Source organism: Talaromyces rugulosus, chromosome I (genome assembly GCF_013368755.1).
Source record: "Talaromyces rugulosus chromosome I, complete sequence".
Lineage (NCBI taxonomy): Eukaryota > Fungi > Ascomycota > Eurotiomycetes > Eurotiales > Trichocomaceae > Talaromyces > Talaromyces rugulosus.
This window is the reverse complement of record NC_049561.1, coordinates 1,640,075-1,664,507: the sequence shown is the minus strand read 5'-3', so window position 1 is coordinate 1,664,507 and position 24,433 is coordinate 1,640,075. Positions and strand designations below refer to the sequence as shown.

General features: G+C 48.4%; 8 protein-coding genes across 8 annotated transcripts; 4 read left to right on the top strand and 4 right to left on the bottom strand.

Annotated features, from left to right (window-relative positions):
- Positions 1-180: 180 nt before the first annotated feature.
- TRUGW13939_00553 (uncharacterized protein) lies at positions 181-1,497 on the top strand (the record flags this gene model as incomplete). The annotated part of the gene is made up of 1 exon (XM_035483760.1): positions 181-1,497. One exon carries the CDS (start codon positions 181-183, stop codon positions 1,495-1,497), a length of 1,317 nt encoding a protein of 438 aa, XP_035339653.1.
- A 976-nt stretch (positions 1,498-2,473) lies between these two features.
- TRUGW13939_00552 (uncharacterized protein) lies at positions 2,474-5,780 on the top strand (the record flags this gene model as incomplete). Its single annotated transcript, XM_035483759.1, has 3 exons — positions 2,474-2,941; positions 3,007-5,471; positions 5,537-5,780. 3 exons carry the CDS (start codon positions 2,474-2,476, stop codon positions 5,778-5,780), a joined length of 3,177 nt encoding a protein of 1,058 aa, XP_035339652.1.
- A 268-nt stretch (positions 5,781-6,048) lies between these two features.
- TRUGW13939_00551 (uncharacterized protein) lies at positions 6,049-6,791 on the bottom strand (the record flags this gene model as incomplete). Its single annotated transcript, XM_035483758.1, has 2 exons — positions 6,049-6,435; positions 6,513-6,791. The coding sequence occupies 2 exons, from the start codon at positions 6,789-6,791 to the stop codon at positions 6,049-6,051; spliced, it is 666 nt and encodes a 221-aa protein (XP_035339651.1).
- A 600-nt stretch (positions 6,792-7,391) lies between these two features.
- On the bottom strand, positions 7,392-9,184 carry TRUGW13939_00550 (uncharacterized protein; the record flags this gene model as incomplete). The annotated part of the gene is made up of 4 exons (XM_035483757.1): positions 7,392-7,427; positions 7,486-8,734; positions 8,789-8,939; positions 9,025-9,184. The coding sequence occupies 4 exons, from the start codon at positions 9,182-9,184 to the stop codon at positions 7,392-7,394; spliced, it is 1,596 nt and encodes a 531-aa protein (XP_035339650.1).
- A 665-nt stretch (positions 9,185-9,849) lies between these two features.
- On the bottom strand, positions 9,850-11,788 carry TRUGW13939_00549 (uncharacterized protein; the record flags this gene model as incomplete). Its single annotated transcript, XM_035483756.1, has 3 exons — positions 9,850-10,357; positions 10,419-11,537; positions 11,598-11,788. The coding sequence occupies 3 exons, from the start codon at positions 11,786-11,788 to the stop codon at positions 9,850-9,852; spliced, it is 1,818 nt and encodes a 605-aa protein (XP_035339649.1).
- A 415-nt stretch (positions 11,789-12,203) lies between these two features.
- Positions 12,204-15,947, top strand: TRUGW13939_00548 (uncharacterized protein; the record flags this gene model as incomplete). The annotated part of the gene is made up of 1 exon (XM_035483755.1): positions 12,204-15,947. The coding sequence occupies one exon, from the start codon at positions 12,204-12,206 to the stop codon at positions 15,945-15,947; it is 3,744 nt and encodes a 1,247-aa protein (XP_035339648.1).
- A 505-nt stretch (positions 15,948-16,452) lies between these two features.
- On the top strand, positions 16,453-19,490 carry TRUGW13939_00547 (uncharacterized protein; the record flags this gene model as incomplete). Its single annotated transcript, XM_035483754.1, has 8 exons — positions 16,453-16,525; positions 16,588-16,606; positions 16,673-16,724; positions 16,789-16,835; positions 16,886-16,991; positions 17,039-17,302; positions 17,350-19,400; positions 19,454-19,490. The coding sequence occupies 8 exons, from the start codon at positions 16,453-16,455 to the stop codon at positions 19,488-19,490; spliced, it is 2,649 nt and encodes an 882-aa protein (XP_035339647.1).
- A 362-nt stretch (positions 19,491-19,852) lies between these two features.
- TRUGW13939_00546 (uncharacterized protein) lies at positions 19,853-23,990 on the bottom strand (the record flags this gene model as incomplete). The annotated part of the gene is made up of 5 exons (XM_035483753.1): positions 19,853-21,337; positions 21,389-21,561; positions 21,614-23,189; positions 23,252-23,366; positions 23,422-23,990. The coding sequence occupies 5 exons, from the start codon at positions 23,988-23,990 to the stop codon at positions 19,853-19,855; spliced, it is 3,918 nt and encodes a 1,305-aa protein (XP_035339646.1).
- Between the last annotated feature and the right edge of the window lie 443 nt (positions 23,991-24,433).

Genomic DNA, 24,433 nt, shown 5'->3' with positions numbered 1-24,433 from the left:
ATCACGATCACCCCTCAGCCCGCTTTCCAGACGTTTCGCCGATCGATCAAGAAGCTCCTTCCCATGTGCCCTCCGGTGATGCGATAGAGAATCTGGCCAGCAGGGCCCCAAACAGCAACTGACACGGACGGACCGGTAGCTGCACACCGCAGGAGGGATTTCATTTCCCTCGTCGCTCAGATGGCTTCGGCTCCTCTCGATCAGCTCGTGAAAGGCGCGCCGGGAACAAATGCGCCACCGTCGTTCAGTGACTCGCCTGCGCCCTTGCCAAAGTCGTATTTGCAAGGAAATGCCTCGGACTCGCGGCCTTCAACCCCAGACCCGTTGTCTACCCTGCCTTCGTCCCCGCCTCAGATATACTTGAATCTATTGATTCTAGAAAGCTCCTTACGTGCGCAGTACCTGGCGCTACGGGAACGTCGCCGCCAGAACACTTTTTTCCTCATGCTACTCGCCTTCTGGGTGGCTTATTTCTTCTACGCGCTTTTTATGCGACCAAGAGAGGATGGCAGCGGAGTGGGAGGCTCGGTATATTGGATGGTCGAGACGGCAGAAAAAGTCGCCTTTATGGGTGGCATCGTCACCGGCATTCTGGTCTGGGGCACCGGTCAGTGGGAGCGAGGGATGCGATGGCCACGGCGCTGGTTCGCCGTTGCGAATCGCGGCCTACGAGGCATGAATACCAAGATCGTTCTGATTCGCGGCCCGTGGTGGAAAGAAGGGCTAGCCTTCTTTTCATTCATTTTCCCATACTCCTCGTTGTTCCAATCCCCGGGCAACTTTCAGTACGTGGAACTGCACCCGTCCGAGAAAAAGACGACAAGACACACGCAATTTGTCCATGATGAAGAGAGCGAGTCTGGAATTGTTGAAGAGGACCTAGCGCCGGGAGGTGACTTTGTGCGATTACTGCTTCTGCCGAAAGCATTCTCTCCAGAGTTCCGCGAAAACTGGGACGAATACCGTACAGAATACTGGGAGAGAGAGAACGAGCGGCGGGCACAGCTTCGCCGCAAAGTCCGAGACCGTGAGCGCCATCGAGCACGCCAGGAAGGAGACTGGCTGTGGTGGCTTCCTATCAGGCGGTCAAGGTCACGCAGAATCAAGCTTGTAGATTCTCATTCTCATTCTCATTCTCACACTCACCAACATCACCAACATCACCACCAGCCAAGCAGCGGCGGCGGCAAGCCCCAGGAAGGAAGAACTCGCCGGAACACGCGGTCAAACTCGCTATCCCAGCATTCGCGAGGCTTATCGCGCAGTTCGACGCCTGAGGGCGGCACTACAAATGCAACAGAATCGCCGCAGAGCCACAGGCGGAAAAAGGGGTCCAAGTCGTCTACCTCAAGGAGTCTTTCTCCTCTGACTGCCACTCCAGTCTCGAAGCGAGACTCTATGATATCCGTCTCTTCGACCGCGTCTGATGATTCGTTTTCGAGTGGGCTTAGGGAAAGGCGAGTCACGCCGGAAATGCCTACCGCAGCAGAGGCTTAAGACCTCGGCGTGTTTTGTGCAGTTATAAACAGTATCCGCGTTGGTTCAATAATGTGTACAGAGTAAAAAGCTTGTTGTTTTGTCAATGATACTCCATTCGTGCTTTTTATGAATTGATTTATTATTAGGTTATGTTTTAATACCAAACCCAATTGCTTTGTGGATTTGATACCAATGTTGTACTATAACTATAACAAATATGTACCACTGACATTTAACCCTAATAACCCTCATGCCCTATTGATAATTTACATAGTTGAATAATATCAATTGATATACTTGTATAATCAAAAATCTATTTATCGGCGACATCTAGAACGCTAGGGTAGAGATTGTAAATATGTATATGTAGTTTTGTACAAGCCGAATTTATATATTCAAGGTTGGTGTTACTATTTTCCCAGCATATGTCAACATAAATTTATGTAGAAAAAAAATCTCAAAAAGATACCAGACAGATGCCATTTCACTGTTTTATTCTGCACACAGAATAAATGTTGGTGTAAAGAGGGGCATCAACACCTTTTAACTAATGAACGGCCTCAGGCACCAGTCCCAAGTCCCCACCGAGCCGAGCCCCAAAATTCTCACCCCTCCGGAGCGAAATTTCATGTTTTTCTGCCAACCTCAGCAAACCACTCTGACTCACGTGGAGGAGCTTTTGGGCGACATTTAAAGGATTTGACTGTCCTTGGGAATCTTTTTCCTTGATCACGCCCTCGCCTGCCGAACCCAGGCTGCATAGCCCTATCGGAGTAACACACACAGTTATCTCCGGGCGTGTTCAGTTATCGATAGTGCTATCCCAAACGAACTCGCACGCCGCCACCTCGGTGGCACTGACTCACAACACCTTTGTCCTCCGGGGCCGACAAACACAAATCATCTTTTCATAACCCCTCTCAGCCAGCATATTGTCTGGGAAACCGTCGAGAGCACTTTTAACTCGAAATAACACACACATATCCGCATCACGATGGCTCCTAAGAAGAAGGGAAGCAAGAAGCAGCAGGAGGAAGACTGGGAAGCAGAGCTCGGCGAGGCTGCGCCTGCTGGAGAGGAAACCCAGGATCCAGCCAACGGTGACGCCGAGGCCAATGGCGATGGCGAAGAGGTGGGCGGCGGTGGTCTTCTTGCAGCCCTCAAGAAGAATCGCTCGAAGAAGGCCAAGAAAGGGAAAAACGTCGACAACGACTGGGTTGAAGGCGAGGACCCTACTCAAGCAGACGCAAATGGAGATGCCGCCGTCGATCTGGCCAGCAAAGCACCCCAAGAAGGCTCATTCGAGGATGAAGATGACGTTTTCTCTGGAAAACCGAAGAAACCCGCTTCCAAGGCCCAGCCCAAGAAGGAAGAAGAAGAAGAAGACGGTGGCAAGTTGAAGTCAAAGAAGGAAAAGGAAAAAGAGAAGAAGGAGAGAGAGAAGCAGCGGAAAAAGGAACAGGTTCGTCAATCCACCGTGGTAATTGATGATTTGCTCGCTCTACTAACCGTTGTAATCACATCTAGGCCGCAAAGAAAAAAAGCACCACACCCGCTGCTCCTGCGAAACCAGAGCCAGCCAAGCCCATCCCTGAAGTCGAAACGGCGCCAACTCCCGAACCAGCCCAAAAGGCAGAGCCGGCTGGTAAGAAGAAGAAGCTTCCACCTCACCTCGCTGCCCTCCAGAAACAACAAGAAGCTTTGAGACTGGAACGAGAGAACGAGGAGAAACGCTTGGCTGAAGAGCAGGCCGCAGAGGCCGAGCGTCTTCGTGAACTGGAGGAGGAGGAGAAGAAGAAAGAAGAAGCGCGTCAACGAAAGAAAGAAAAAGAAAAGGAAAAGAAGGAGCAACTTCGCAAGGAGGGCAAGCTTCTTACCAAAGCCCAGAAGGAATTGAAAGAGCGCAATGAACTGAGCATGAAACGGATGTTGGAAGCTGGCGTTGGCCACGTTGCTGGCCTGGACGGAAAAGCCGAACCTTCCGAGAAGAAGAAGACGGTTGCCGTTAACCGCAAGAAGAAGGGCATAAAGAAAGATGAAGTGGACTTGGAGGCCGCCGCTGCTAGAGCACAGGCCCGGCGCGAAGCTGAAGACGATAAGCGAAGGAAAGAAGAGGAAGCAAAGGCCAAAGAAGAAGCAAAGGCCACAGCAGCTGCTAAAGGCGAAGAGAGTGAACTTGAAGATTGGGAAGCAGCCGCAGCCGCAGACGACGATGTTAAAGATAGCTGGGATGCTGATTCCGACAAGGAAACGAAAGATACCAAGACCGAGGCAGCCGAGGCAGCCGAAGAGTCAGAGTCAGAGTCAGACTCAGAAGACGAAAGCTCTTCTGAAGATGAAGAGGCCACTGCTACCCAGAGAGCCATTGCTCAGAGAAAAGCAGAGGCTGCAGAGCGACGCAAGAAACAACACGAAGAAGCCCTCGCAGCACGATCAAAGGATAACCTGCGTTCTCCAATTTGTTGTATTCTCGGCCACGTCGATACTGGAAAGACCAAACTGCTCGACAAGATTCGACAGACCAACGTTCAAGAGGGAGAAGCAGGAGGTATCACCCAGCAAATCGGTGCTACTTATTTCCCTGTCGATGCCCTGAAGCAGAAGACTTCTGTCGTCAACAAGGATGGATCTTTTGAATTCAAAGTTCCAGGTCTGCTGATTATAGACACACCCGGGCACGAGTCTTTCTCCAATCTGCGTTCAAGAGGCTCTTCTCTGTGTAATATTGCCATCTTGGTGGTTGATATTATGCACGGCTTGGAGCCGCAAACACTGGAATCTATGCGATTGCTTCGGGATCGCAAAACGCCCTTCATTGTAGCACTGAACAAAATCGATCGTCTTTACGGCTGGAAGAAGATTGACAACAATGGCTTCCGTGAAAGTTTGGAAATGCAGAGCAAGGGCGTTATTAACGAATTCAGGACTCGTCTCGAGCAGACCAAACTTGCATTTGCTGAGCAGGGTTTCAACTCGGAACTCTACTATGAAAACAAGTCACTGGCTCGCAACGTCTCCCTGGTGCCGACATCAGCTCATACCGGTGAAGGTATTCCAGACATGCTCAAGCTTCTGACATCTTTGACTCAGGAGCGTATGACAAATGCTCTCATGTATTTGTCTGAGATTGAATGTACAGTGCTTGAAGTGAAAGTTATTGAAGGTCTGGGTACAACCATCGATGTCGTCTTGTCCAATGGTATCCTGCGTGAAGGTGACCGGGTGGTTCTTTGCGGTCTGAACGGGCCTATATCAACGAATATTCGAGCATTGTTAACTCCAGCACCGCTCAAAGAACTTCGACTGAAATCCCAATACGTTCACAACAAGGAAGTCAAGGCTGCCCTTGGTGTCAAGATTGCCGCCAACGATCTAGAGCACGCAATTGCAGGTTCACGCCTGCTTGTTGTTGGCCCTGATGACGACGAGGAGGATTTGGAGGAAGAGGTCATGTCGGATCTTGAAAACTTGCTCAGCAAGGTGGCCAAGGACCAGCGCGGTGTCACAGTCCAAGCATCCACGCTTGGTTCACTCGAAGCCTTGCTTGAGTTCCTTAGAGCCTCCAAAATCCCAGTCTCCAACATTTCCATTGGCCCCGTGTTCAAGCGCGATGTTATGCTGGCGGGAACTATGTTAGAGAAGAACCTCAAAGAATACGCAGTCATGCTGTGTTTCGATGTCAAGGTCGATAAAGAAGCCCAAGCATATGCAGACGAAGTTGGCGTGAAGATCTTCACGGCAGACATCATCTATCACCTGTTTGATGACTTCACCAAGCACATGGCGGAGCTGACCGAGCAGAGGAAAGAAGAGTCTAAGCTGCACGCCGTCTTCCCTGCTGTCCTGAAGACTGTGGCTGTATTCAACAAGAAAGACCCCATTGTTATTGGTGTGGATGTTATTGAAGGTAGCTTGAAATTGTTGACGCCTATCGCCGCCGTCAAGCAAAATCCAACAACGGGCCAGAAGGAAATTATCCAATTGGGCCGAGTGTGAGTTTTTCCCCCTTTCCGATAGTACCAAATCGGCCATTTTTGCTGACATTATTCTTCTCAAGATCATCTATCGAGCGTGACCACAAAGCTCTTCAAGTCTGCAAGCGTGGCCAGCCGTCTGTAGCCGTCAAGATCGAAGGCGCCAACCAGCCACTATACGGCCGTCAGCTAGAAGAGAGCGACACGCTCTACTCTGAAATCTCGCGCAGGAGTATTGACACATTGAAGGAGTTTTACAGACCGGATGTCACGATGGAGGAATGGGGCTTGATCAAGAAGCTTAAGCCACTGTTTGACATTCCTTGAACAACAAAAAGAAAAGAAAAGAAAAGTGCTGCTTTTTTCATTTATGTTCAAAAAGAATTAATGGTTTGTTGATGATTTTCTACGAGTTTTTGTAAATCGTTTTAAATCCATTTTGTCAATTACATGTATTCAGTTTTAACATAAACCAAGTTGTTACTCGCAAAAAAAAAAAAAGAAAAAACGTAGGGTAGTGTATTATATGGGATAGATTTGAAGTATTACTCAATATTACAAGACCAAAGACGGCATCAGTGATAGACAAACAGACCTATTCATTGCCTTCCCACTTATCAACCTTACCCCCCTTATCCATCCAATCCAACCAACTCCCATCATATACACGCACACTAGCCGCATCATAACCAGACTGCACAGCCAACTGCGCGGCCGCCCTCGCTCTCACACCGGCTTTACAATAAAACACAATTTCCTTCTTCTTGCTAATAATTCCTTGCTCAGACCCCGGTTTCGGGAATCCAAATCTCGTCTCGAATTCGTCCGGCGACAAGAAATATGCATCGGGCTGCGAGGCTAACGGGACCGAGACGGCGCCGGGGATGATGCCGGTGCTGCTGAGTTCGGCGGGTTCGCGAACGTCGATGAGGATTAGATTAGAGGCTGATGAGGAGGGATCTGCGGTAACTCTGGTGTTTATCTGTTTTTGTCTGTTATTAGTTTTTGATATTGAAGAGAAAAAGATAGAAAATAAAAGAGGTCGTTTGTGAGGCATACATCTTCGAATCCGATTTGTTTCAATTGATCATCTTGCGAACTATAGTTTCGGTACTGCCGCAAGGGACTGTTCCAAAGCTTATAGTTGTTGTTATTTAAAGACTTTGTTATTGAATTCGCTGCGTTTAAACCGGCTGCTGGTGACACTGCTGTACAAAGCAGCCTCGATCTGGATGATGATGATGATGATGAGACGATACTATGGCGTGAGGCGGTGCGCAGAGAAGAGCTCGCGCCGCGGCGCGCCAACGAGGCAACACTTGATTGAATGGCCGACATTGATTTTCGAGGATCTCTGAGTTGGTTGAGATGAGAGCGTGGAGGAAGGATGTAGCATAGTATGCGGCGGATTCCACCAAGGACGGACTGACGAGCTGATGTTAGTTGCGGCTCGCCTCACCGCCTTCTATTTTGAGTAATGATATTTTGTCTCTTGATTTAACTTAAGATTCTCAATTCATGACTCAACGACATATTATTTAAATGTTCGAGATAATACGACAAGCGCCTGATAAAAGTAAGGATAAGTATAGCCTTGTAATCCATATAATTAATAAGTTATTAAATTGATTGTATGTACAGCATTATAATGTGCGGTAAAAAACCCGCATACCCAGTACCCAGTTCTACTACCATTCTGTAGATAGACTGGGCGAAAGAATCGGCGTCCTGGATAAAAGTCTAGAAAAACATGCCATGAATGCAAACAATACCCGGTCCAACCAGACTCTCGCAAATGTGGCTTCGTCTGATAGACCACCAAAAAAAAAAAAAAAATGAATATTCATGTTCGTTCTAAGAAATTTTTTCTTCTGTCCCTTTATCATTCGCCGTCAAAAGAGAAAGACGGTGATATGAGATGAAAAACTCGAAACACATTTAATCCCGCGCAGTGAAGGCCAGGTGGCAGTCATCCTACAAACGTTCATGTTAGAAAATACACAGTCATGATAAAGATTTAGGTGGAACTTACCTTGGGGAAGATAGTAGCAAAAACCTTGATTTCCTCGGATTCGGGAGTTGGGAAGTGCTCCCAGTTGAGATGCATACTGGCCTTGCCAACCAATCCCATAAGGTTGTGTGTGGCATATGTCTGTCCAAGACAGTAGTGAGGACCCGTTCCGAAGACGAGCCAGTTCTTGCTTTGCTTCTCGGCGTCACCGGAAATCCATCGGTCTGGGTTGAAAGTCTCGGGGTCCTCGTAAGCCTCGGGGTCGTGGGTCGAAGGGTAAACAGAAGGAATGATCATGGAACCCTTGGGAACGGTGTAAGACTCGGTGATAGGGAAATCCTTTTTGGCGATGTAGGGAACCATGATGACAGGAGGACGGTAACGCAGAGTCTCTTTAACCACAGCCCGCGTATAGTGCATGTTCTCCAACATATCCATGGAAAGAGGAGCATCTCGGTCTCCGTTGCGCAATTTGAAATTCTCATCGCGAACCTTGTCAAGGATATCGGGGCGGTCAGCCATCAGCTGGAAGAGCCAGGTGCAAGCAGCGCTGGTGGCATCTTGAGAGGCAAACAAGAAAGTGAACACTGTCTGGGCAACCTCGTAGTCTGTGAACTCACGGAGAAGCTGGGCGGGCTTTTCTGAATCGTCCACTGAGATTCCCTTGGCAATCTTTTCGCGGTATGCGGCCGAATCAAGCTGCGCCTTTACCCAGCCATCCATGATGCAGTTGATCTCACCACCAGCAGCCATACGGGCCTTGCTCTTGGCAGTACATTTACTGAATTCTTCCAAAACCATGTCGGCAGCCTTCTTTCCGTACCAGGTCTTAGTGAAGGGAATGATGATAGGGAAATTGACCAATTCTAGGGCAGCGGTGATCAGGTAGTAATCGTCGGCAATCTTCTTGACAGCTGCGTCGGACATGTATTCACCAACAAAGGTCTTGCAGGAAATGGCACACATGAACTCGCGGAACTCGCCCATGAATGGTACGGGCTTGTTCTCGTTCTTGGTCGAAACTTCCAGCCAGTGCTTGAAGTACTTGTCGTACACTTCGTCCTGGCCAGGAAGGTAGAGCGACAAAGCGTGGCGGGTAAACAGGCCGTTCAAACCCTTCCGGAACTCAACATGGGCCTTGCCGTCCAGGAAGACCCAGTTGGTAGGACCCAGCAGTTTGTGAGCGGCATCCACGACACATGGCTTGACATATGAGGGAGAGTTGAAAATCTTGCGAGAAAGATCACGAGAGGAAGCAATGACGACGAATCTGCAGTGCAATGTTAGCGCAGGGTAACAGCCATGTTCGAGGAATGGTACTCACTTGTGGAAAACCGAGACACAGCTCAGGTCGCCGCTGTTCCATTTGGCCTTGTATTCGTGAAACTTGGGGTTGACGGATTGCAAGAAGGGGCCCATGAACGGAATTTTCATTGATGGGCCGACAATGGAGCCCTTGAGGTAGATGTATTTCACTGCATCCGTTAGTCTCCTTTTTTTTTTTTTTTGTTCCCCCAATACGACGCGCAAAATTTGACGACAGGGTGCGACATGGCATACCTTGATCGTAAAATACAGCAGCAATAGCCAAGTACAGAATGGCAGTCCAAACGGTCAGGCCATTGAGAAACGAGGACACCAGCTCCGTGGGGTTGGCAAGTTGAGCGACGACGCTGGCATCGGCGAGAGGGGAGGCAAAGCTCCCGTTGAAATCGACCATGGTTTCTCAAGATTGGCGCCGGGCCCGGATGCGACAAGGCTGTTGGGAGTGTCAGTGAGAAGCACAGAGCGGTGGACAGAGTGCAGTACCAGGTTAAGTATGGACTATGAACCGGACGCGCAAAAGTCGAGGAGAAGCGGAGAGGAAAGGAAAAGGAGTGTGCCGCGCCAAGACCTTAGAGCAATGAGGATTTGTCTTGCTACTGACGCTTGGTCCGGGCTTGCGCTGCAGGAGCGGGAGACCCCTTGCGAGCCTAATGCAGGCCACACTATTGGCTGGTGGCCCGTCCAGGCGGGGCGTGCCTCGTAGCCGTATATTGTAATAATTGTATATCGTATCTGTACTTTGTACGAGCGATTATTATTCCTATTACTATTGTTATTTGTATAGAACTCGGCATTTGCTGCCTGTTGAATGTTCAAGCTGGAAGCTATTACGATTACTGGGATTGTTATTGTTGCCTACTTCTGTCTCCCGCGCATCGGGTGATCCGGCATCTTGGTATCCGGGGTCTAGGGTTCAGCAGAGCACGTGGTGGCCGTTGCCCTATCATCTATCATTGGACCTATGTATTGCTCTCCATGTATCAACACTGACAGTAAAAAAAATGCATATTTTTGTTGATTCACAGCCACGGCTCTGCATCGCTAAATATTTTACGATGCCTAGCGCCCAAAACCAAACCAGCCGCGACGGCCTCCTGCCTCCTCTTTGGCGCCTTGACCTTCTGCAGCCTGCTCCTGTCCCTGCTGCTTTCCCTCCTGGGGATATTGTATATAGTTCCATGCCACGTCGAGGAAAAGGGGTTTGGTAGGAATGGGTTGCATCTTTGGCGGAAACGATACGAGGTTGGTCAGGTCCAAGTCGTGGGCAGCGTATTCGTCCATCCGGTGTATCAAGGGTGCTTGAAAGCCTGCCGAATCGCTCTTCTTTTCAGCAAGCTTGTTGAGACTTGCCAGGCCGCGGTGTTGTGCTACCAGACCCTCGGACGTCACAAGAAGAGCTTGAATCTGTCCGGCGGAGATCTCCAGCTTAGTGGGCCCTTCAGGAGGAGTAGCGGCGCCCTTTTGCTTTGCAAGCAAGGCCTTGGCCAACTCAGTGGCGCGTGAAAATAAGGCGAGGCCATTCTCCACGTTTCCCTGTAAAGAATGGGATCGACCAATAGCAAGACAACTATCGTAACAACGTATTAGTCAAGAGCTCACTCGCAAAAAGAAGCAAGAGTAAAACTTACCGCAATGATCTGAAGTAGCTGCGTTTTGTTTCCAACTCCTCTACAAACTCCGAGTCACCGGCCACACCGGGAAGATCCCGCACAAACTCGAGACTTTGCAATGTGGAATCGTACAAGGCTACTCTCTCACGAAGCTGGGATACAAATTTACCATTGTTCGATCGCTTGCTAGACTGGCGCTTCCCATCCTCGGCCTCAAGAGACAGTCCATCGCTGTCCCCTGTGAGAACTCGATTTCTACCTACTCTCCACCCAACGAGAGAGTGGTTCACCACCGTTCTGATAACCTGTAGTGCCTGCATTCTTCTATCTCCCTGCTCAACCCCTTCGTTGGAAAGGTCGTCAATTGCTGTTTTGGTGGCATCGACAGCTTCTTGGCTGGCCAAAATGACGGCGTCGTAGGCAGCGGACTTTTCTTTATTGGATGCGGATGGTCGCTCCGATAGGAATGAAGACAACTTCGTTTCCGCTGCCGTAGCAGCAGCAAGCGCTTGCGCTATAGACGCATCCTCAATGGGAACCGAGCGTGACCTCCACGAGATACTTTCGGGTAGCTGTTGAACCTCGCCAGTTGCCAACTTGGTAGTACCCGCGACATCTTCCGTCAAGCAGTTCGGGTCGACTTTTTCTAGCTCGGCGCGGATTTCTGCATCATGCGGGAAATGTTCAATCGCGAGAGATGGCAGAGGTTTGCTGCGGGGAAGTCGGAGCTGGTATGCCGCATAGCGAAGAGATGGATCGATCGTAACGGAGACGAGGTCGCGGAATGCTTCTTTTTTTGCGTTCTGGCCAAGGGCAGTGTATATAATCCTTGCTACGCTAAAATGGCGAAGACATTCTTCCCAGCGCTGTTTTTCTGTGAATAGTGTACCCAACAATAGAGCCAGATAGGCATGTGCTTCAAGAAGATCTATGTCCGATGCTTGCGAAAGAGATTGCTCGTGAAGGAGGGATACAAGTCGTTCTGCGTGTTTGCTGGCCTTGTTGAGTCTAGTAATGATATGCCGTCGCGTGGGCCCAACGACTCCTTTCGCTGAAGGATCAGCCGAGTGAGTGGCCTTCATGTGCATTGCTTGCGCCCATCCCCGCTCGGCGCTGAGGATCAACAGATGAGCAAATCTGAATTTTGCTTATTAGCTGGAAGAGCCACTTGGCTAATTCTGGAAGAGAATAATATACTCTGGATTGGACGCCACATCCTCAGGAGATATTGGAGCATGAGCAGTGTACTTCCGGCCTTTGGGCGTCGTACGGCCAAGCTTCTTCCGCACTGTGTGCAATCTTCGCGTTGTCTGGACTCGATAACTGTTATAGTCTCCGGACAGAAGGGATTCCTCCCGACGGGAGAAAAACAGTGTGGTGATGTCCATTTTGCTTGGACAGGCGAAAGTTGAGTGTTTGGCGGGGATTGGTTTTATCGGGATGGATGCGGACCTGCCAACCTGGTGTGTGCTCGGCGAAATGAAAAACCGATACCGCGGAGAACTTCTGATTCCGAAGCTCTCACAACAACAATAATTTTTGTTGCCGCGAGACACTCTTTCTTCCCTGATTATTCTCATTTCTCGTCTGTTTTATTTAGAGCCTTGCTGTTAATTGTTTTATATCCATCGGGCTTTGTTGTTTTCACGGAGTTCGGCCAGGTTGCGTATACCAAACAGTGCCAGATGATCGCGAAGACCACAACTACTCACTTTCTGAGCTCGGAGAAAGCGACGCCGATATGCCATCAAAAACGGTATAATTTACTTTGGAAGGAAACTTTTTACGCGTCAAAGTGAAGTGATGCTCGAACGGGCTGCAGGATGTCTCGAGACTGCCGGCCAGGGTCTGTTACGGACCTGCAACGGCATTCTACGCAGCCAGAAATCTCTAGACTCGACCTTCTGGAAGCAGAGAACTTATGACAGCAGTTGGCAGTCCCTTTCCCGACAAATTGACAAAGTACAGCATGGTCAATCGACTCGGGAATGCACAAGCTCCCACCATCATGCCCATGAGCCTTTCCTCGACTTTCTCTACCCTGACAAATGCCTTCTCCCCATGGAAACCCAGCATTCGACCGAGAGGAAAAAAACTGCCGACTATGGTCATCGACGTGTGACTTCCACGGTTTCTAGGCCTCGTTCCTCGAGAACATTACACCTTTTCTCTCCGCGCCGTGATGCCGTCATTGGGATAGATGTTCCCCAGTTTTCGAGAGGCGCTCACACCGCAATCCCGCCGGCCCAAGGACATTCTCGGAGACAAAATGTTTTGGACACCCTATTAGACGAGACGCAGCAACAAGACAATGATGGTGTATGGGAAATGTGGCGCAATAGCAACAAAGAGCCCGAGCTAAGGTCGCGCCTTATGGACCACTTGGCTAGATCACAACGATTTATTGATGTCGAAAGGGCAATATCTCTACTGGAGGAAGTTGACCCTGACAAGCGGACTGCGGATGATTATTCATCGGTTATTGTCTCTCTATTCAGTGCTGGACATACTTCGACAGTGTATCAGCTTTGTGAAACAGCCTTAACGCAGCAAACCAAGGTGGATGCTTTTGCCATCGTTTTCAAAATCTCGATCACAGAAAAGAGATGGCAAGATACGCTAGGTTTTTGGAGAAAGGGCCATGACAAGTTCGACTACAAAAGCTTTGGATCTCTCGCCTCGTTGCAGGATTTTCCTCAGTGTGTTTTATCACTTCTTGAATATATGAAGACAATAAACGACTTGGATGCCAAATTACTGGATGTCTTGTTAACAACAGTCTTTCAATCCAAGGACGCCATGGGAGACATCAAGCTAGAGACGCTTCTTTCCCTGACACGAGAATTCAGCGATTTAGGAATAATCACGCAACAACATTATGAGCTTGGTATCAAGACGTTAATCAAAGTCAAAACGCGCTCCTCCTTCGTCACAGCTATGGTTCTTTACCGCAATTTTAGGTGGCACCTGAGCACTTGCGTTCCGCCCACCTCTATTCTTCATGGCCTGTTGGAAACTCTTGTTGAATTGGGGAACCACCGCGGGGTCCAATATCTTCTCAATGATTTCACACACTTCCACAGAAAGCCGTCAGTCGAAGCATACAAGATTGCTCTCACGGTCTTTTCAAGACGCGGCGACTCGGATAAAGCCAAGGAGCTCTTCGGTGATTTACTGCGCGATCATGGAGCGCCATCTCTTCATGATCCGGATTACCCCCGTCTTCCGCGTCACATTAAATGGGTAGTTCCAATAATTCATAGCTATGCATTAGTGGGCGACTACCCTCGAGCTATAGAGGAATTTAACAAAATCATTCCAATATACCGCTTGAACCCCAATACTGTCGCCTGGAATGCCCTCATCTCGGCACCTGCAAACGCAAACTATCTCAAAAAGGCTTTTCGGATATTCCGGCGAATGCAAGTGAAGGGTGTCAAACCAAACCAATACACATACGCAATATTGATGAATCTTTGTGCGCGGTTGGGTAATGTTAAAGCCGTATTAGCACTTAGTGAAATGGCCCAAGAAAACAATATTGAACTGACCACATACCTGCTATACCCTGTGGTGGACGCATACTGTCGAAGTCAATTCCTTGATGAGGCGGAACAAATGGCAGAGTCTAGCATGTCTCTTGAACTCTCAGGCTCTCGTACTATACTATGGGATCGTTTACTATGGGCTCATGCCTTTCGAGCAGATATGGATTCGGTTTCCCGAATCCACAAACGCATGAAAGAAGCTCGGTTGCAATTTACCGAGAATACATACGCCGCTATGATGCTTAGCTTTTGCATTGTCGGACGACCTGACTCGGCGCGACGTCTTTTACGAGGTCTTCAGCGCAGCCGAAAGATTCATGCTTCAGAGTTCCTTTACACAATCGTCCTTTATGGCTTCGTCAAACAAGGAAATCGGGACATGGTCTACATTATTTACAAGGAAATGTTAGCGAGGTTTGAGAACCCCGGTATGAGTACACGCCTATTAATGTTGAGACACACCATTGGGAGAGACACCCTCAAAGATGTTGCGACTGGTGATCCTTCCAACAGTCGTCTGGCAATGTCTGAAGATTACCTTTTCCGGGCCGTTTTCGACTTTGAAAAAACGGACTTTGCAAAGAAAAGTCCTCGCCCCGGAACGAGTAGCCTCCCCATGAGCCAGGCATTCCCTTCCCTGTACTACGAGCCTGTTTTGAAGGCGTACAGTATGGAAGGATTACACGGCAGGAATGAAAGGCTACTCGCTGAATACCGGCTAGATGTTGAGGCTGCTAAAGCTTCTGGCAAACCTACTGTCACTCCTTCACTACGCTTCCTGTCCGTGTTGATGCAAGTTTATTTGTTGGCAGGGAAACTCGAAACGGTTGGAGAGTTCTGGAAGATGGCAAAGCAGCGAGCTCTTGATGTATCGAGAGGGGTGAACATCGAGTCACTGGCGATAAATAAGCGTCAACCTGCCTTGGCCACTGATTCAACCGCAGGACCGGACAAGCAACAGCAGAGCAGCCTACCCGACTCTGCCATGGTTCTTGATTCAACCACAGCGCCAGTAGAGTACGCAACTCCACGTGGACCATTTTACTTGGACCGAGAAGTGGTACCTGCCCAAGCCTATATTCTGTCGCGACATCTCTCTCTATACATGCGAACATTGGGTGAAAATGGACAAACTGACCAGTTGCCGGAGTTGGTTAAAACACACATAAGGCGAGGGTATTCTTTAACTTCAGCGAACTGGCTGACTTACGTTCGAACACTTGCCGCCTCCCCATTAGCATCCGAACAAATCGATGCCTTTGTTACCTTTGAGCGTATCTTCATGCCTGCGTTTCCTGGTTGGCGCCGATTGCGCCGTGGGGCTCAACTGCGACCACCCGATGTACCCAGGACAATTGACATGCTTGATAGCCGAAGAACGAATGACCCGGAAACACTTGAGAAAGCCGGTGCCAGATTGTGGACCAAAGTAGATCCCACTTGGACAAGACCGACATATAACGTTATGATCTATCTTGGTGCAGCCCTGAGAGACTTCAAGCGGAGAAGTCTCTATGTCGGGACGGAGGAAATGGATACTTTATACAATGCCGCCCCGCAGACCCTGGAAGCACTGGCTTACATGCCACACTGGCGTGAGAAATATCAAGGTGTTCTCCTCCGCGATCAACCGGAGCGAATCGATCCTGCTAAGAAAGCGGGCAATCCGTACGTGTGGACCGGGGGTATTCTTGGAGTCGATGGACATGTACGACCCAAACTTCGCGGCGGAGCTGAACACGCAAGATACGAACTTTCCGAGCTTGAAGCCACCCTTCCATCACCCCAATCTGATCAGGCAGACGCCCAAGAACCGCCACAGAGCGAGGATGTCTCTGAAGCCAAAGACTATGATCCTGCTGAGATTGATGATAGAGAACGCGTACAGGCTCCCGAGGACGAGCACGACATGGAGCTGGAGACGACCATTGAATTGCAACGCCGCAATCTCGGGGTTGATTCTGTCAGAAACGAAATGTTACGCGACCAGAAGAAGTAATCACATATTGGGACCCTGTTGATCTGTTGTTTCGATCTTCTCTCATCATATCTCAAACATTCGCATGCATCCCGCATCAGCTAGTTGGTATATCCATTTTTGTATGTATATTTTAGATGTTACATGTATTATATAATCAATCAACTATTGTATTCAATATAATTACTTCAAAATACCTTCGTCTGCCCCGGGCTGTATGTCACCGTCCTGATACCATGTACGTAGTCACATGACAACGCTAATCCCAATATGTACATATAGCATCAACGCGGAAAATTAGCGCGTCAGGACGCGACGCGTTGTAATCTTGCCGTTTTTGGATGGCGCCCAGCCCTGCGCCGACAGTCGCACTGCAAAACCCCTCGGGCTTTCACAAAGCTCTCTCTCGTCGCTGCCAGTACGCTTCAACTCAGCCGAGTGAGATCGCTCGTACAATCCATCTCTCTACAAGACCCCGGTATTCTTTTCTTCTGGTACACCTCGGGAAATAAAGTGTCTTGCGACCATGGAGGACATTCGTCTTCCAGAAGAAACCGCGGAGGATCGTGTGCGTGCCGCCACGGAATTCTTGGATCCCAGTATGTCGGTTCCTGTCCAATGTTGTCCCAAATACAAATAGCTGACCTTATTCGAACTATAGCGGATGCTCGGGCACGGAGGTTTGCTCGATCAATTGCACTCTCAACGTGTTTACTACGTATATGGTTTTCTAACTCAATGAGCAGTTATCGAGCAGATATTGTGTTGATGCTTAACCGAGGCCTTCGCCGATTGATAGTAAGAAAAACTTTTGATGCTGCTATATTTGATAAATATAACCAACAAAATTTTCTCCGCTCAGGTTAGCATCGACGAGATCAGAGCCCACAACAGAGAACTTGCAGATGGGTACGCGCACCCAAGCGTTGACTGGAAACCGATTAACTGACTTGCACCAGTCTCCTCACCCTGCCGTTCGAATATTCCGAAGCATTTAACAAAGCACTGAAAGCAGTGGTCAAGACTCTTCCACACCGACCTGCAAAAGAAACGGGAGAGGATGTGGTTGGTATACCCATGTGTCTTTTGGTCCCGGAACTAACATTTTCTAGGCCTACTACTGTGCCTACGTTGGTGCTTTTGGCGAAAATGCTTGCAATCCACGAACACTAGGTTCCTCACATTTGAACCACATGGTGTCCCTTGAGGGTATCGTTACAAAGTGCTCTCTAGTCCGTCCAAAGGTCATTCAAAGTGTCCATTTCAGCGAGAAACAAAACAAATTTTTCTCCCGAAAATACAGAGATCAGACTATGACGGCTAGCGGTGCCACAAGCTCGAACGTCTATCCTCAGGAAGACGACGAAAAGAATCCGGTATGATTGGGAGCATCCCTTGAAAAATTAATACTGACACCTATTAGCTCACCACAGAGTATGGATATTGTACCTATATGGACCACCAGACGATTTCGATCCAGGAGATGCCCGAAAGGGCCCCTGCTGGTCAATTACCTCGGGGAGTCGACGTGATTCTCGATGACGACCTTGTCGATCGTGCAAAGCCAGGAGACCGTATCCAGCTAGTAGGCATTTTCCGATCTCTTGGAAACAGAGGAGCCGGTTCAGGATCATCAACCTTCAGGACGGTCATTCTCGCAAATAACATAATCCAACTCTCTTCAAAATCCGGCGGCGGAATTGCCCAAACCACGTTGACAGATACTGACATCCGCAATATCAACAAATGGGCCAAAAGTCGGAAGACGAAGATTTTCGACATGCTTGCTCAGTCATTGGCCCCTAGTATTTATGGGCATGAGTATATCAAAAGAGCCATCCTACTCATGCTTCTGGGAGGAATGGAAAAGAATCTGGACAACGGCACTCATCTTCGTGGTGATATCAACATATTGATGGTTGGAGATCCATCCACCGCCAAATCGCAAATGCTTCGCTTCGTTCTGAACACAGCGCCCCTGGCTATTGCTACAACAGGTCGAGGATCGTCTGGTGTTGGTCTCACCGCGGCGGTAACTTCCGACAAGGAGACCGGCGAACGACGGCTAGAGGCTGGTGCAATGGTGCTTGGTGACCGTGGTGTCGTGTGTATCGATGAGTTCGACAAGATGAGTGACGTTGATCGTGTCGCCATTCACGAAGTCATGGAACAACAGACAGTTACGATTGCTAAAGCAGGCATTCACACGTCTTTGAACGCGCGATGCAGTGTCATTGCAGCAGCCAATCCTATTTATGGACAGTACGACCCTCACAAAGACCCCCACAAGAACATCGCTCTTCCAGATTCCTTGCTATCTCGATTCGATTTGTTATTTATCGTCACAGACGACCCAGAGGAAAAGAGTGACAGACTGGTGTCAGAGCACGTCTTGCGTCGCCATCGTTATCGCCAACCAGGCACTGAAGAAGGTGTACCGGTCCGCGAACAGGCTAACCAAACTCTTGGAGTAGGGCTTGAAGAATCACAGGATGATAATCGCCCAACGGAGCCACTTGAAAAGTATAATATCATGCTGCACGCCGGTATCAATCCGACTAGCAAAGACGGCAATGTTGAAATCTTCAGCTTAGCCTTTATCAAAAAGTACATCCAGTACGCAAAATCTAGAATCAAGCCCATCTTGACCAAGGGAGCCGCGGACCACATAGTGGCCACTTATTCGGCACTTCGAAATGATGATCTTTCTGGCAACCAGAGAAAGACCTCTCCCTTGACAGCCCGAACCCTTGAGACCCTCATTCGTCTTTCTACTGCTCACGCCAAGGCACGATTGTCTAGCCGTGTGGAAGAAAAGGATGCAAAGGAGGCAGAAATTATTCTACGCTTCGCTTTGTTCAAGGAAGTTGTCGAAGATGGACGACGAAAGAGACGCAAGACAACATTTGATGATTCCGATGAAGAAGACAACAGTGACGAGGACTCTGACGACGATAGCGACGAGACCCCCTCTCGCGCACAGAGCGGAGCAACTCCTCGTGCTGCCGCACGCGCAGGTCTCAGATCTACAGGAACTGCCAACAATAGATCCTCGGACTCTCGGGCTATATCCCAGGGCAGCGAAGGGCTTTACGATGCCAGCCCTCGCGGCCAGCGACTCCAGTCGAGCCGAAGCACTCGCAACCAGACCCAGACTGAATCACAAATGTCCGTTGCATCATCTCAACCAGCATCACAGTTGGTTGAATCGCAAACAGACGAGTCACAAAACCAGTCTTCTCAGGCTAGTTCGGGCGCACCTATCCAGCCCAACCGACTCAACACTTTCCGTCAGACGTTGGGCCCCCTGATGTCTCGCGTTTTTGTGAATGATGACAGTGCTGATGTGGAAGCGCTTATCGGTACTGTCAACACCGCCATTCGCGCGAATCAAGCACTGGGTGAGCGACACGTTTTCCAAAGACCAGAGGCGATCCAAGCTCTGAAGGTAATGAATGAGAGGAATGAATTGATGTAAGTTTTGCTCTTGTTTCTGATTCAATGTGGCATACTGACCCGTCATGCAGGTATCTTGAGGATGACGAAACTGTGTACCGAATTTAAAAATCTGACAGAACAGGTTCCTTTTTTTTTGTAAACAATAATGCTGGACAAGGGCGTGGATGGCTTATGTATGGATTTCAAGGTGTTTGGTGTTGGCGATATGAGCCCTTTTACATCAAGTGATGCCTTTTGAGGTCATATATACCACTTGGAAGTGTATCATTCAAGCATTTAATAGATTCAATTTTCAAGTTAACGGTTTCAATGACACGTATATTCATCTCAGATGAGAACAAGATATCTAGTAAAATAAGTTTATTGACAACGACGAAATCTATGGGGTCTATCATTTTCTCGGCCCGCTCCAATAATCATCCATAACCCGAAACATCAAAGTCACATTAACGATATAAGCCTAATAATCATATTCGACGCCGCAACAGTTTCTGCAGCCAACTCATAAAATGCGAGATAGTGTTATGATGCGAAGGAATATCGCCAAACACTTCACGGAACATGTCTTCAAAAACCTCCATACAGGTCCTGAGAGGTAGGGCAGCCGATGCATCCGCCTGAAGAGATCTTGTCTCATCACCATCTAGCATCTCCCGTAGACGATCTGCGCCGTGTTTGACAAGGCGTGAGAGTATATCGCCATCAACATGCATCTGCGATGGTTTGTTGGACTGTGGCATGATATCCGTCCATGTCCACCGCTTCTTTCTTGCAGACAGGAAAGGGGATACGAGAGAGTCTCTGCTGCACAGGTTCTGAACAAAGCGAAGTAATTGCCATTCCTTCTCGTTGATGGTCATGATTTGATAGATTGTGCCATCTACTGTAACCCCATGTGTGACCGTCGTAGTAGGGAGCAGGGGGTGAGCTGTAGTACATGGGCTTAGTCTGATGACCGAAAGGGGCATATTGGCTTCGGCGACTGCTGGAGTAAGCAGCTTATCTGTATTTGTGATTCCAGTCTCGGAGAAAAGACTTAGTTTGCCCCCTCTTGTGCTGGCAAGAACAAGTTTGGACTCGCCGCCAATACGCTGATGAGAAAGGCTCTCATACCTCGCTCCATCATGCGCGTAAAGCTCTAGTTTATTTTCAACAACTTGGAGCACCACTAGGGATTCTCGAGCTGTGCTGACGTAGAGGAACGTATCATGCACTGTAATCGAAACACCCGGTGAAGTCAACTTGTACCGGGCTGACGGAACCCACTGCTTTTTCCTTTTGGGGATGTCTGGCTCGATTGGGATAATGTCATTCCCAGCCGCCACCATCAAAGTACATTCACCATATGCGGCAACAGCACGTACTGGGCCGTCGAATGGATGAATATACTTTACTGAACATTCAATCTGGCCAGGGTTAACAGTGCTGCGTCTGGCGTGCAAAAATATTATTCGGCCTTTGTCTTCTTGACTTCTCCGTGCGGTACCTATCACAACGAAATGATATTTGTGCCCATCGTGTTCAGGAGTCCAGTCCAACATGCATGTTATTTTCTCGCCAGATGATCCAGAGGGTCTCCAAGGCTGGGGAGCGCTGTTATCTTGCGAGCCTTCCCGTGAGGATGACAAACCCGAACGATGCGTTTCCAGGTCGATAAAATCTAAATAAGGACGTGTGTATCGATTCGAATTGCCTGTTCCGGGGATTTTCACCGTCTCCGTGGCGGTATAAGCAACAATGAGGCTTTGCAAATACTGTGAATAAGCTATCCTGTTGGCGCAGCCAGGAACGTCAATTTTTCGAGGAATGGGCTTGGCGCGTCGATCCAAGGTGCATATGAGAAGCTGTCCCTCGCTAATGCAAACCAATGAGCCATCCAACGCCGTAGAGCTTGAATTGAGTGGTGCATCGACAACAGTGAAAACTTCGATACTTTTCTGAACATATGCGGACTAGGTTTCTGTGTAAGCAGACTTCGATGTCATGAGGATGACTATACTCACATTGTCTTGGTCCGTAATCCAAACTTCATTCAGATCAAAATTAGACGCATCGGTTTTTTCTATGTCCGAAATGCACCAAAAGCCACTTCCACAAGTAGCCAGTACGCCTTTATCTTTTCTGCTAAGCTTGACAACAGTGTGGCCGAGTCTGATGTAAGGATGCTGGGTTGTATCTGTACTTTGTGTTAGAAAAATTGTAGTAAATATTATGAAACCAACACCTACCCATTGTTTTCTCGGGGCTGTCCACGGTGAATTGAACATCAATGGGCACCAGTATGCCGCTCCGAAGCCCACAGAACAAAGTTGCATGATGCGTACCCGGCCAAGTAAGAAGCACCATGCTGTCTATTACTTTCAAAAGGTCATTATCATTCAACTCCAAGGCATAGCGGCCGATGAAATGTGTTTCAGAGTTTAGTAGCTGATAACAATCAATATGACCCTCGCCTGAACCAATGAATATGAAAATGTCGTTGTTGATTTCTTCAACCAACAAAGAGGTTGGTACTTCGTTTAGGTCGAGTATATCTCCAAGATAATTGGAGCTGAGACAACCATCAAGCAATGTTATTTTGCCTATTTTCAGTGCAATTCCGTGGTCAGACCCGAGAACAACAGCAAATAGTGCTAATTTGCCATTGACCGATGAAATGAGCATAGCCTGGTCGATTTGAAAACCAGAAACGTGTTTCAACGACGGATTTTCAGGGACTGCAAGGCACACAGAGTTGCTTGTCACTTGCACAAGGACACCGTCCGGCGTGTAGCCTGCCGCCAGTGTCTGAGCAGATGTGTCTAACGCCGAATTTAGGTCATCAATGGCGTAAATTTCGCCACCGTTGCTACGGGGAAGGTGCAAAAGTGTTGAGGTAATAGGATCAGAAATAAGCAAGTATGTCCCTTCATCAGAGAAATCAGGTATGCACCAAATAGACCGTGCACTGGATAAATCTTCGAGAGAAACGATCCACCCAATCTGAGCTTCGTAGCCATATCGAAATTCATTCACTGCACCTCGACCATTTGCGCATGATGAACAGGCATAGAGACGGCCGTTTCCATTTACGTGTGTTTTCATGGAGTGCTCGTGCTGGGCTGGCTGTTGCGAAGGAGGCACTAAAGCGGTATCAAGAATTGGAGCCCAGTTTTCAAATTTTTGAACACGGGTAGGATTCTGCCTTGGTTCTGTGATGAATAGCCCTCCATTTCCCGTATTGCCGGCGGCTATGAGTAGGTCGCCTCCGTGGCTGGGATCGCTGAAATCAATTGTATCAAAAGCCCCGTCCACATCACAACCAAGGGAGCCAAGTGCATAAACAAGGATAGTTAAACCATAATCTTCGATATTAACATAAAAAATTGCTCCATCTTCTCGGCAAAGGTAAATATCATCGTGGGAGTTGTTGTATTTTTGGTGCCGGTATGGACGAGCCCATTTCGCCCATGTCATAGGCAAGCTTGAGTCGGTTTCAGGAGTTGGCCACTTTTTGAATTTCATGTCCGAGCTTGTAAAATGATTGGCCACGATGAGCAACGAGGTAGTCACAATCAAAAAGGACGTGGATTTTGTCAACGGGATAATCAAACTAGGCAATCTACAAACCTCAGGAAGTTTCTTCAGAATCACTTTTGGGCGAGCCTGACGAAGCGTGTCTGCAGAATCCCAGTCATAACATACGGCGAATGTATCAGAGCCTTTAGAGATGACGAAGAGGAGAATGATCTTATTCTCGTTGTCTGCTTCTGGATAGAGGAACTCCATGAAAAGGATGTCTCCGTCAAGACGAAAGAATCTCTCCTGCTCACATCTCGCATTAGATGGCAATATATTTGTCAGAAGTAGAACAAAAAGCCTCTTACCTCAAAAATTGGATCTAAGGTCTGCTCTTTAATTTGAGACAGAAGATCTCCAGGAGACTTGAGTAAAAAGACCCCAAAGAAATTTGCCGGAGCAGCAACGGCAATAGCACGAGATCTTGACAAGGAAGTTCAATACTTAAACAATACAAGAGAAAGTGGATATCACTTACTTAGGGTCCACGGCTAAGTGGCGGCCAAACCTTTCCACGATGCTCACATCTGATGGCAAAGGTCTTCGAAAGTGTGTAAACCGACCATTTTGTTTCTCGAAGTCATCACGGTAATATAAGAAGACCAATTCTTTGGAGTCCAGTGTAAGGACTAAAATATGATCCGGCAAATCCTCATTTGTGTATGCTGGTCCAGAAGAATCTTCCTGTATTCCTAATCGCATCTGAACATCCAGAGGCATGTCACCATAGAGCGAGACGGCCTTGACAGCCATTATATCTGCGTCAAAGTCCGATTTTACGCTAACGTCTTCTAGATAGCTTCCCATAACAATTTCTCGCAGGACTAGCGATCTCTCTCCGACAAAGACAACATCGTTCTGGAGCCTACTCCGTAGCCGCGCAGGCAAGACGAATTGAATTGTCGGGCTGGGAACAATTGTCTGTGTGAGCAATGCAATCTTGGGCTTCTTCGGCCCCGTTGTAGTCGGTTCTTGGGTTGACTGGACATTCCGAAAAAGAGCATCGGCTATCTCCGTATGCTGAGTTGGCCAGAACCCGCTCTCCATGTGGGACGGTTGTGACAGAGATCCCTATTATGAGAAATTTTTTGGTGTTGAATTCGGAGGAAGCCAGTACGCAGAGTCCTCGTGCGTGTGTATTATGAGACTTTTTGGGAGCATTCGTGCGAAATCTCCTGTATAAACCAGGTGGATGTCCAATGTGATCATGATATGCCTAATGAAGATCTCGTCAACACGACGTTCGACAGGAACAAAAGGCAAGCCTTCTCATAAGCTAGCGTTGCAGATAAGAAGCAAACAAGATCCAGCCTTGCGAAGTTTAGGTTGTCTAGGCTGTGGCGATGATAGGTAGTATCAAATCATTATTGAGGCTGACAAGACACAGACTCCTGTCTGGAGAGATGGGCCAAGTGCCAGGTCTTTCTAAATTCCACAGGATTCACTTTCAGCCAGTTCCTCGTGTTGCAAGGAGAGGAAGAGCTATGCAG